The 12,505-nt window shown below is 50.3% G+C and overlaps 1 protein-coding gene across 3 annotated transcripts in view; it reads left to right on the forward strand.

Annotated features, from left to right (window-relative positions):
* Positions 1–12,505, forward strand: part of GFRA4 (GDNF family receptor alpha 4) — a 124,238-nt gene that overhangs the window by 95,736 nt on the left and 15,997 nt on the right. For 2 of the 3 annotated variants that reach the window (XM_075931021.2, XM_075931020.2), the window contains exons 3-4: positions 4,814–4,894; positions 10,489–10,834. In XM_075931021.2, the coding sequence (XP_075787136.1) occupies positions 4,814–4,894; positions 10,489–10,834 (427 nt within the window). The remainder of the gene's footprint in view (positions 1–4,813; positions 4,895–10,488; positions 10,835–12,505) is intronic. The other variant, XM_075931023.2, reaches the window with a different exon arrangement.

Consider the following 12,505-nt stretch of genomic DNA (forward strand, 5'->3'; position numbering starts at 1 on the left):
CGACTTGAGACTTCAACTGTAGTGACTTGAGACTCGACTTGGACTTGACAATGATGACTTGAAGACAACACTGTTATTTTCAATCTTTGCACTTTGACCATGTTGGATCCTTTCAGGAAAACCCAATTTTAAAACAAAGTAATGGAAAATCTGTCTGCCAAAGTCTTGCCTGGCCGGGTGGTAGTAAGAGAGCCTTGGACAGATCTAGTGAATGGATCCACTCTTATTAGGATATATTAATATCCTCCTTTGTTTCTGTTTAGATGCATGAAGTCTATTGATACACGCTTGGAGGGGTTTGATGTAACTATGTTAGCGGAGCTCTGGAAGGCTAGTGAGGATTGTGACATCCTTCCAGACTCTAGTGATGAGATGTTCAATGTTCTTCTTCATCTGTGGTCTCTTTAGACTTATTGTCTTGCTCTGCTCCTAAAAGTCGCATGTCTTCACATTGTTTTTGAGGTGACACAGCGGATTTCCTACGTTGGTTTTCTGCTAACGTCTTCCATCTGTATCCAAGTGCAACTATGTGCTCATCAGGGTAGAGACCTTACCCCATCCTTCTATGCTCTTTTGGTTGTTCAGTGTATGCTCCCAAAGACTTATAATGAATAATTTTAGCAAGAGCTGGATCTTCCTTTACAGCTGCCAAAATGGCTTCGCATGGAATAGGTGTGGTGGTGGATTTAATAGCCGTGGAGAAGTCTTCTGCTGCTGAAGAGTTGATAAGTAATTACTGCTAACCAAGAAGACAACATTAACACCATCTTTGCTGGTCTCTTCAGTGCATTTCGTCATACATTTGTTCCATATCAAGGAGCATTCTGGATAAGGCATCTGCCTCCACATTAAATTTCCCTGTATGATCTCTAACTCTGATGTTACAGTCAACTAATTTTGCAACTTTGTGGTGTATTGTGACATTCAGCCTGGCAGAGGGGAGGACATAGACTAATGGGAAGTCACAGAATTAGTCACTTACAGCCTGCTTCAAAGCAAAGAACTCCAGCTTTTCTGAGTGTACATGACCTTTTATTTTAAGCAGTTGTTAGTATTCTTGACCCCAAACCAGTGACTCTCAGTTTACTTTCCTGATTCTGCTATAAGACTGCACCTAATCCCTTACTGGAAACAGGATATATGCAGGATAATAGGGAAGGCAACAGTGAGATGAACTTTTATTGGTGGCAGTATCATTCAGTCATCATATTAACATATGCACAATGTGCTTCATATGGCACGTGATCAGGATCCATCACCAAATTTGGTCAACTGGTTGGATCGTTAGCTTCCCCAGATTGGGCCAGATACTAATGGGGAGTGTGACATGAGCACGTAAAATAGCTGGTTTAAAAGTTTGTAATTTTGCTCAGTCCAAGGTACTCTGTGTTTGGGGATTTTTCTATCCAGGACCCTCTTCTTGTCCTTTGGCTTCCTCTTTTTCTAAGTCCGCTTTGGATGGTGTTGTGTGTCAGATTCCAATGGAACAGTCAACAAGTCATAGAAATGGCGTTGCTACTTGGAAAAAAAAAGTCTTGAAGTATCTTGGATAGTAGGTGAAGAAGCCAAGAAGCTTGTGAAGTTTCCTTAGGGTATTTGGTGGCTTGTCTGCAAACAGCCAAGGTGTTAGATGTATATTCTTATAACTTTTGGCAGATACGACCATTCCAAAATACCTCTTTCTTAAAGAGCTCACCTTTAGAAGCTTTCAGATTAACTCCATGCTTCTCTAGCTCTGGCAATACTCTCCTTACATTCTCCATGTGCTCTTCAAAAGTACAGCTGCTCGTAAGGCCATCGTCCAGGTAGGGAATGCACATCTCATAGGAACATAAGAACGGCCACACTGGGTCAGACCAAAGGTCCATCTAGCCCAGTGTCCTGTCTGCTGTCAGTGGCCAATACCAGATGCTCCAGAGGGAGGGAACAGAACAAGTAATCAAGTGATACCTCTCAAGTGATCCCTCCCGCCTGGCTGTGATGGTTTAGAGAGACCCACATCTAAGAAGATGCCCAGGTTCAGAGCTGAATGACCAGTAGAACAGTGAAGGTGTCCCCAGCAACTGAGAGAAAGGAGGTGGGCAGAGGGTTTGGGGGGCGATTAATCAGATCCACTTCCCCATGGACTCTGTGGGCCACTGGGTTAGGTTCGGCAGGTGACCTTTGACCTAGAGCATCACAGAGAAACAGGAAAGCCTCTGCTTTGAGTGAGCTTCCCCCCACACTTTAGGGGAGGAGAGGCAGGTAACTCTCCACGGCCTGTGTTCGGGTTGTGTGGAGAAATGCAGCTGGCTTCCCATGTATCCGCTGAAAACGGCCACTTGGACGTGCTTCCTTTCACGTGGACTGCGCTGTCCATCTGCTCTCTGAGGGATCTGCCGTTCGACCCCTGAAGAAGCAGGCCCATTTGACCCACATTTTGATCTTTTTCAAGCCAGAGATCATTACCCACTGCCCCGGAATTTGAAAGTCAGACCTCGAAGTGGTGCGCAGCACAGAGGGGTATAGACAGTGACCCAGATATAGGGTGACCATATTTCCCAAAGGGAAAACGGGATATTGCGTGAGGCTGACCCAAGTCCTCCCATCTCCTGGGCATGGGGTGGCCCGAGCCGCTCTCCATAGCCCTGCCCCCTCCCTCACTCGGGGCTGGTGGTGTTCGTCTGCTCCCAGCTGATCAAAGCTGCAACAGATGGGAGAGGGCTTAAAAAAGGAACCGTCTAGGCCTAAACAGGCTGGAGGGTTTATAATAGCCAGAAGGGCGGTAAATCAAGACTGAGACGTGTCAGCAGAGCTGTTTGAGTAGTCTACACTGGAAGAGCAGGGGACGTGACGGTCAGGATTGAGATGCATTGGCCCAGTAGTTGAGGTGTCAACTCACAGGGCCATGGATGAACAGGATTATGGATTCGCTTCAACACAGAGTTGATTAGGGATAGTCTATTTTATTAGTCAGCAAGCGCTACAGAGCCATTCATAGAAGAGTAAAAGGTAGTTGGAATGCTTATGTCCCTTCTACCAGGGGGAGTCCCGTCCCTGATCCTCAAGGGTGATGTGGCTCCAGCTGGGGGAATCCAGGGCACCCTCCAAGGTCTAGGTCCCTGGTGAAACTCACCAGGCACGGGACAACCCACACTAGTTATATCACAGTTGTTTACCGGGTATGTGCGTACTGGCCCCACACCACGCTTCACATTATTGTGAAGCTGAAATCAAGGTCGACGTGATTTATTCCTCACTACATTCCCAGCTCAGCTGCATGGGCTGCGGCCGATAAGAGCCGTCTAGTGTTTGCGTTTGCAGGGTTCCAGGCTGTACGAAGCTGTGTACTGCAAGGATGGAAAAGCAGTGAGTGCTGTGAATAAGGACTGGATTAGGTTCTGCTTTCCACTGCACATGACCCAGCTTTACATATCGCGAACCCTTTATTTTCTCTGAGCTGCAAACTTACTTGAAGACCCCTGAGTCTGTTTTCTCCTCTTTCATTTCCTCTGGGGCACATTTTTCTACTATTTACATATTTAAATGTCCCTACCTGTCTGTCTGATTGAAAAAGGGAGCCAATCTGAAACTGCCTTTCAGAGGTTTTTCTTTCATACCTATGTGCCCAGGAGGCCAGAAAAGCTGCCCGGCAGCCTTTATGAAACTCAGTTGTGGAAACATACACCCAAGGAATTTAAATAGTATAGCCTTTACTCAACATCTATTGAAAATGTCCGTGTTTAGGCACTTCCGTATTTGGACACACATTACCCGATGCCATGTGGTATCATCAGAACACAAGAACGTCTCCACCGCCACACACGAATGGTCCCCTGCGCAGTCAGTGGCAGATAATTCAAAGAAAACTGTAAACTTGCCTTGGAAGACACGGGTGGTAATTGCGTAGTACTGTGTGTCAAGGGGGCAATTTCTTCCTGACCGCAGCTGGTGATCAGCATAGGCACTGAAGCAAGATGTTTGATAGCTCTTTTATCCCAGCTGGTATAGCTGAGGCTGCTGATCTTATCCAGATATTGTCTAATCCATCCAGAGTTTGTTTGTTTTTAAAAACTTGCTAAGCTATTTGCCTCAGTAATACTCGGTGGCATCCATCAGAAAGATGGCAGATGATAGTCCTTGGAGGTGATAAGAGGAGAAGTCTGAGGGAACAAAATTAGCATTCCGGCATCCTTAATCTGTACCGGGAGGCTTATGCAGGCGCTGCGTGTCACTCGCTGTATGTTCAGCTAGAAAGAGTAGCCTGTCCCAGTGTTAATAAATATGAAGGCAGTAAGCAGTACAGCCGAGCAGTGGGGTGGGGTGGGGGAAGGCTTTCTGGATAGCAGCTAGCTCAAGAAAGCCCCCACGGGGGTGATTGGAACCTGGGTGTGTTGTGAATTAAAATGGCTACCATCACATGTGGAGTCCTGGAACGTGTCCGGTTCCCTGGATGACTGGGCCTTTCGTTGACAGCAAAGAGGCCCAAGACCTGAGTGGTTCCGGGAGATCGAGTAGCTCTCCTTGCTAGAAGCGAACCCACCCACGCCAAAGTTGGGGCTCATTTTCAAGGGGTAGGCTTGTGTCGACAGCTGTGGATTGGGCTGGGGATAAGGATAGGACCTGGCTCTTTGGGGTAGTTGTTCTGGCGCGTCTTCCACCAGCCCCTAAGATACGGAGCATTACTCTGGGGAAATGGACTCATAGAAACCTTCTACTGCAGACTTGGGATTTTGTGCTGAGACAGGTTCACGAGGGGTGTCCTAACTCAAATCTCTGGAGCCAGAGCTGCCTCACTGTCCTGTGCTTCCATTTACCTGCCTTTTCCCCTCAGGTATGAATGTGTTGGAGAGTTCTCCGTACGAGCCATTCATCAGGGGCTTTGACTATGTCCGGCTGGCGTCCATCACCGCAGGTACGTGGGCAGGAGCACGTTCTCCGCCATGTGGGCCCAAAGCAGAGCGCTCGTTGGGGGAGGGACCCGCAAGCCAGACCTGGGAGGGATGGAATGAGACCACTAGGCCTCTCCCTGCCTTGCCACATTCTTCACCCTCCATGCCGAGAATTTCCATGCAAAGGTGTTGAGAGAAAGGCATGAGAAGCTCCGTATATGTTTGGACCAGGGCCGTAAAGAGCAAGGTACCAGGGAAGAGACAGATGAGGGTTGGACAGGCAACATCCACAGCTCCCCCTGCTGAGGTAGAATCAAAGAACTGGAAGGGACCTCGAGAGGTCAAGTCTCATCCCCTGCCCTCACGGCAGGATGAAGCACCGTCTAGATCATCCCTGATAGATGTCTCTCCAACCTGCTCTTAAGTATCTCCAGAGATGGGGATTCTACAACCTCCCTAGGCAACTTATTCCAGTGTTTCACCGCACTGACCATTAGGAAGTTTTTCCTAATGTCCAACCTAAACCTCCCTTGCTGCAGTTTAAGTCCACTGCTTCTTGTCCTATCCTCAGAGGCCAAGGAGAACAATTTTTCTCCCTCCTCCTTGTAACACCCTTCTAGATACTTGAAAACCTCTATCATGTCCCCTCTCAGTCTTCTCTTTTCTAAACTAAACAAACCCAATTCTTTCAGCTTTCCTTCATAGGTCATGTTCTCTAGACCTTTAATCATTCTTGTTGCTCTTCTCTAGACCCTCTCCAATTTCTCCACATCTTTCTTGAAATGCAGTGCCCAGAACTGGACACAATACTCCAACGGAGGCCTAACCAGTGCAGAGAGGAAGAATGACTTCTCGTGTCATGCTCGCAACACTCCTGGGAGAATATGCGAGTAGTTCTCTGACTAGAAGAACACTGTTCCATTGGAGCCCATCCCCTTCACAGCAGAAACCTCAGGCTGCTTTTTCAAGATTTGAATCCACTGGCTCCATTCAGAGGCCTAAATGGAAGCAGAATAGTGATAGAAATGTAGCTGTGTTAGTCTGGGGTAGCTGAAGCAAAATGCAGGACAATGTAGCACTTTAAAGACTAACAAGATGGTTTATTAGATGATGAGCTTTCGTGGGCCAGATCCACTTCCTCAAATCAAATAGTGGAAGAAAATAGTCAGAACCATATATACCAAAGGATACAATTAAAAAAATGAACACGTATGAAAAGGACAAATCACATTGCAGAACAGGAGGGGGATGCAGGGGGGGGGGGGGAGGAAGGAAGGTAAGTGTCTGTGAATTGATGATATTAGAGGTGGGGAGAGTGGGATGTTTGTGAGTTAATGGTATTAGAGGTGATAATTGGGGAAGCTATCTTGGTAATGGGTAAGATAGTTCGAGTGTTTGTTCATTCCTTTTTGGAGAGTGTCAAATTTTAACATGAATGACAGTTCAGAGGATTCCCTTTCAAGTGCAGATGTAAAAGGTCTTTGTAGCAGAATGCAGGTGGTTAAGTCATTGAGAGAGTGTCCTTGGAAGCAGGCCTTTTTGGTTAATCTGGCCCCATGCCTGCCTGTTGGTCCAAAGGGATCCAGAGGCAGATCACGGCAGGGGCACTGGAAGAGGGTGGGACATGGCCCCATCACTTTTAAAAGTGGAGGGCTGCACCTTCCTGCTTTTTACTGGCCATAAGGGTGAGGGATGGGGGGCAGAGAAGAGCAAGAGAGGAGCGGGGACTTGAGGAAGAAGTGGCATAGGAGCAGGGCCTTGGGGGAAGGGGTCTAACGCAAGGGTGGGAGTTGGGGAGAAAGGAGTGATGTGAGGGTGAGGGCTTGGGGGAAGGGGTGGGACATCAGGGGAAGGGGAGGCACAGGGATGGGGCTACAGTTTGGGTGCACCTGCACTTTTAAGGAGGCAAGAGAAGGCATTGCTTTCCCAAACCCGCTTAGGCTCCATGGCCACCCAGGGAGGGTTGGGGCCACGAAGCAGCAACCCCACCCTCTGGCTGGCCATCAAGGATCGGGCTTCAGGGCTTGGGTTGGGCGGGGCTTGGCGCCACAGAGAAGGGAGGGGTAGGTTGCTGAAGGGGCGGGGTCTCAGGTGGAAGGGGTGGAGCCTCAGGCAGAAGGACAGGGCTGGGATTTGCCATCCCTAGCTGTGTCTTCACCCGCCACCCATGAAGATGGGTCCCTCTTCAGTAGTTTGCCAGTTCCGCGAGGATGCAATGGGACGCTCTCCATGCAGACTCTGTATACAGGGACTTTGATGCATGGTTAATGCCCTTCCAATTTTTTGAAAGTGGTATGAATCTAGTTAACCAGCAAAGAAAACAGTCCCAGAGCGGTAGGGCTGTGACCTGTAATGAGCGATTCTGAACCTAAATCTGGATCACAGCAGCATTGGACAACCTGTCCCGGTTTTGACATTTTTACTCGTCTCACTGCATGGTGAGGTCATTAGTCATAGCGTGGTATCTGCCTCTTGCTATGTGCAGCACCTTGCACTGCAGGGCCCTACCTACTCTGGGACCCCAGCATTCCTGCCTTACTACTACTAAAATGCAGTGGGAGAGGTCGACGCATATATTATCACAATACCTCCGGGCGAAGTCATATCAACAGATACTTTTCATCAAATTTTACATGAACAATGTAGTACGGCCATTAAAAATATACAAATGGAATTGCATCGAACTACTCCAGTAGTGGTTTAAAAAGTGTGTCCTATGTTGCTCTTTGGGTGGAGGAGAAATCTAGCCTATTCAAAGTGAGACTCAGACAGCAAGGATAATGAAGCCATTTCTACCAGCAGTTTACTACCCGCCCCCAACCTGCAGTTCATGTAAAACGGCACAACGATATTCATCTCTGTGCTATTAAACAGTTCTGCGCTAGAGTATATCCGCAGCAACAGGGGCTGCCACCCAAAAAAGAAATTTAAAAACTCAACCCCATAACTCAATGTTAAACTTTTCACAGCAAGATTGAAATTGACCTCTTTGCTATTTTTCAATGACTCGCCAAAGATCTTTTCTGTCTTGATGTGCATCCTAAATTTAGCCACCGACATGGCTTCTTTCTCCATCAAATCTTCTCTAATCAGCATAAAGTCCCTCCTGCTTCAAGTTGCAAGTTGGCAGAGATGAAAAAGTTTGTCTTCACATTCTTTTTCTTTGCAGCCAGAAGGAATCTCGCTTTATCTTTGATCAGATAAGGAGATTAGTGAAGTCTCAGATGAATTGCCTGGCCACTCTTAGCAGGGATTCTCCTGTGTGAAAGGAATCATCTTCCATGCTTGAGTCAAGTAGTTTAACGGCAAAATCAGAAAGATGTGGTTAGTCTTTCCTCCTCACCGATCCCTAATATTTGCAGTTTATGTGATTTTATCTGGTTTTCAAGGTCTCTCCTTTCCTTTCTAAGGACAGATCCACACTGGGGGGCGGGGCAAAGTCATACTAAGGTACACAAGCCCAGCTCCTTGAATAGCGTAGTTGGAGTCGATGTATCTTAGCTCGACTTTCCACGGCATCCGCACTGCGGGAGGTTGATGGGAGAAACTCTCCCATCGACTCCCCTTACTCCTCGCAACCCAGTGGAGTACCAGAGTTGATGGGAGTGTGATCAGTGGTCGATTTACCGAGTCCTTACTAGACCTGCTAAATCGACCCCCGGGAGATCGGTCTCCACAATGTCGATCTCCTAAGATAGTGTTACTCTCACGTAACCACGGTGTTAGTTATTTGAAGCATTCTCTGTGACTTTGTGTAGGTGCCGACTTCCTTCATTGGAGTCACTTTGCACACTCTTCAATCCCGATTGCTAATCACGGAGACCTCTCTATGCTTGAGAGTCTGCTTGTGCTTTCAGTTCATGTAAAACGGCACAACGATATTCATCTCTGTGTTATTAAACAGTTCTGCGCTAGAGTATATCCGCAGCATCAGGGGCTGCCACCCAAAAAAGAAATTTAAAAACTCAACCCCATAACTCAATGTTAAACTTTTCATTCGAGTTAAATATTGTGGGCCAAAACTACCCTAGTGTCCATCAAAGGTAGTTTTGCTGAGGTCAATGGAGTTACCCTTTCAAAAGTGAGCAGAGTTGACTCTGCGTTTCCTGGTAGAGATGATGTTGAGGTCTGAAAGGCATCGGATTTTCTCTGACGTTTCTCTCAAAGACAGATCTTGGGCTGGGGGAATAGTATTTGTTATTTCCATTCTTGTTACCTGCAAAGATGGCAGCTTCAGTCCTCCAAATCCGCCATTTCTGGAGAACATCCTCCAGTGACTTCCTCTTGAACGTTGGCTTCTGCAGCCATTCACCTTCCTCCTCTCCGTAGCTCCTGGACAAAGAGGGCCCTGTTGCATTCACAGCCCTCCAGCTGTTCCGTGGTGGTAGTTTGGACCTCGGAAGGCCCTCTCCCCATGTTGGAAACTAGGCTTGCGCGCACACGCTGGCAGAGAGCCTTGTGCAAACCCCGTTAAGGCCTCAGAAGAGGGCAAATCCTAATTGAAATGAGTGAAATCACCACGTCCCAGAGTCTAGTCAGAGACGTCACCCACTCCCACACCCACCTTCCTGCCTCAGCCCCCTCACACACACTGAACCCCTCATTTTTGGCCCCTTCCGGAGCCGAGGAACCCCCCGAAATCTAATAGCCCACGGCCCTCAGAAGAGTTAATCCGGCCCTGTCAATCACTCTCATCTCTCCCGCCCCTTTCTAGGCCCCTGTTTCATCCTGAGCCTGTTTAGATTCTGAGGGCCTTGGGCATGGGCTGTCTTTCATGGTGTGTGTGTCACAGCCTGTGGGAGAGGCAGGATGGTTGAGTGGTGAGGACGCTAGCTTCGAACTCAGGAGATGTGGGCACAATTTTCTGCTCTGCCACAATTCACTATGTCTGCAAGTAACACAAGTCACAGGTTCCATGCCTCAGTTTCTCTGTACAATGGGAATAATAGCCATGCCTTGGCTTACTGGAGTGTGGGGAAGAACAATATATTAATGATAGGAAGGTGCTCAGATATGTGGTAACTTGGCTAAATAGCACTGAGTACAGTGAGACTGTAATTCTGAGCTGGGGAGCAGGAATCTGGCACTTCCAAGGCAGGAATAACAAGCAGAACTAACTGGAAGAGAGCTGGAACTCACCTGGCAAGGACAGCCAGCAGGAGGCCTGGCACCAGTGTCCCCTGTAAGCTGAGCGCTTGGAAGGTCCACCCATGAGATTCAGGTGCCACCCTGCTGATTAGACAGCACCCACAGCTGGCAACATGTGTTTCTATTGGTGGTGCACATCTGCCCATGACTCGGTGCACACAACAAAATTTATTCCACATGTGGGTGGGGAAAAAATTGAGCGTCCATTGCCTGGCACTACCAAGTGTGGGTTAGCCAGCAGTCTATCCCCCATCTACTGCTTCACTGGCATTTCCTCACCCATCTCCTCTCTGCCAACAGCCCTGCTTCCCTAGTCAGAGTTGCTCCTTCCCCACTGGAGCTGTTCTGCAGCCTCCGCGGGGATGAGGGGGTCTCGGCACAATTGGGGAGGTGATATTTTCTTCACTCCTAGTCTTACTCTCCATGCTCAGCTGTGCTTAGGGGCGGGGCATGTCTCTTGGTCTTGCAGGATCCGAGAACGAGGTGACGCAGGTGAACCGCTGCCTGGACGCCGCCAAGGCCTGCAACGTGGACGAGATGTGCCAGAAGCTGAAGACGGAGTATGTGTCCTTCTGCATCCGGCGCCAGGCCCGGGCCGACGCCTGCAACCGCTCCAAGTGCCACAAGGCCCTGCGCCGGTTCTTCGACCGCGTGCCCCCCGAGTACACGCACGAGCTGCTCTTCTGCCCCTGCGACGACACGGCCTGCGCCGAGCGCCGCCGACAGACCATTGTCCCCGCCTGCTCCTACGAGTCCAAGGAGAAGCCCAACTGCCTTTCCCCCCTGGACGCCTGCCAGGAGAACTATGTTTGCAGGTAACGCCCATGCAGCCCACCGGGGCCCGGTGAGCCAACCCCACGGAGGGCCCGCGCCAACCACTGACGCCTGAGGGAGTCCTTCCAGGGACTCAGTTGGGCCTTGAAGCAGGCCCTAAAAGGTGACCCTCTGCTCCAGTGGCTGATGCAAAGGGTTGGCTAGGAAGAGCCTGCGGTCAAATGGAGGCTGAGATGTTCCTGGTGCATTCTTCAGGCAAATCCCTGGATTTGGCCCCCTTTTGCCTCAGCTATTGTAGCTGGAAAGCTGGGTGGTACAACTGGGGTCAGTAGGGTTGCCAGGTGTCCTGTTTTCTACCGGACGGTCCAGTATTTGCGCCCCCTCTCCGGTTGAAAAATTCAGAAAATACCGGACATGTGCAATGTGCAATGTGCAATGTCCGGTATTTTCTGAATTTCCGGCTGGGCGCCGGACGGAAGCCTGGCGGGGGCGAGGGAAGAACTGGGAGGCGGGGCCACGATTGGCGCTGGGAGCCCGTGGCAAGAGCGGGGCGGGGGCAGAGGCGGAGACTCCCAGCCACTCCCCCCGCCCGGCTTCTGCACACGACCAGAGGCTTCCAGCGCCAATCGAGGCCCCGCCTCCCAGCTGGGAGTCTCTGGTTGCGGTCAGAAGCCGGGTGGGGGGAGTGGCTCCCAGCCCTGCCCCCACCCCCCGCCCTCGCCCCCGCCCGGGTTTTACTAGCAACTAGCGGGAGTGCCTGCTGGGGGTGTGGCCTGTTGGACTCCGGCTGAAGCCAGTGGCTGCACCTTCCACCCCGCCAGCTCTGCTTCCCGCCCCCCTTCCTCTGGCCCCCCCTCCCGTCCAGCTCCCCCGGCCCCTGATTCCCCCCAGATCTGCTTCCTGCCCCCCCTTCCTCCCAGCCAGCCCCACGGCCACCGACACCCCCTCCTGTCCAGTCCCCCCGGCCCCTGATCCCCCCAGATCTACTTCCTGCCCCCTCTTCCTCCCGGCCAGCCCCGCAGCCTCCGATCCCTCTCTGCCAGCCCTGCCTCCCGCACCCCTTCCTCCCAGCCAGCCCCGTGGCCGACGACACCCCCGCCCCCCTCCCCAGCCAGTCCCTTCCCCCCCACCGTCCATGATCAAGTGTGTCTGGTATTTTGGGGGGAGGGTCTACTTGATAGCCCTAGGTGTCAGGCTGTATTAATTGCACGTCTTGTCACAAGGGGTATGTCTAGACTGCAAGGAAGTTTACAGGATCTGTCGACAGATCCCCCTCTAGACTGCCTCTTTTTGCTGACAAAGTGCTGAGTGGCAAAAACGGCGGCCATTTTTATGCAAATTAAGCACGGGATGTTTAAATCCCCGCTTCATTTGCAATGTCGACCTGCCTAATCTGCATCCCTCTGTCATCAGAGGGATGCTGTCTAGACAGACCCAAAGCAATTCACAAGCACTCCCTGCTAAGCCTCTGAGCGGGCATTTGTGCTTTGTTACCACTAAGGGGTAAACTGAGGAACAAAGAGATCAAACACTTGCCCAAAGTTGTGCAGTGACGCAAGGATGAGGGGATGGATTGCACCCTCAGCAAATTCGTGGATGACACTAAGCTAGCGGGAGAGGTAGATACGCTGGAGGGCAGGGATAGGGTCCAGAGTGACCTAGACACATTGGAGGATTGGGCCAAAAGAAAGCTGATGAGATTCAACAAGGAC

Source organism: Pelodiscus sinensis, chromosome 4 (assembly GCF_052426305.1).
Source record: "Pelodiscus sinensis isolate ZL-2025 chromosome 4, ASM5242630v1, whole genome shotgun sequence".
Taxonomy (NCBI): domain Eukaryota; kingdom Metazoa; phylum Chordata; order Testudines; family Trionychidae; genus Pelodiscus; species Pelodiscus sinensis.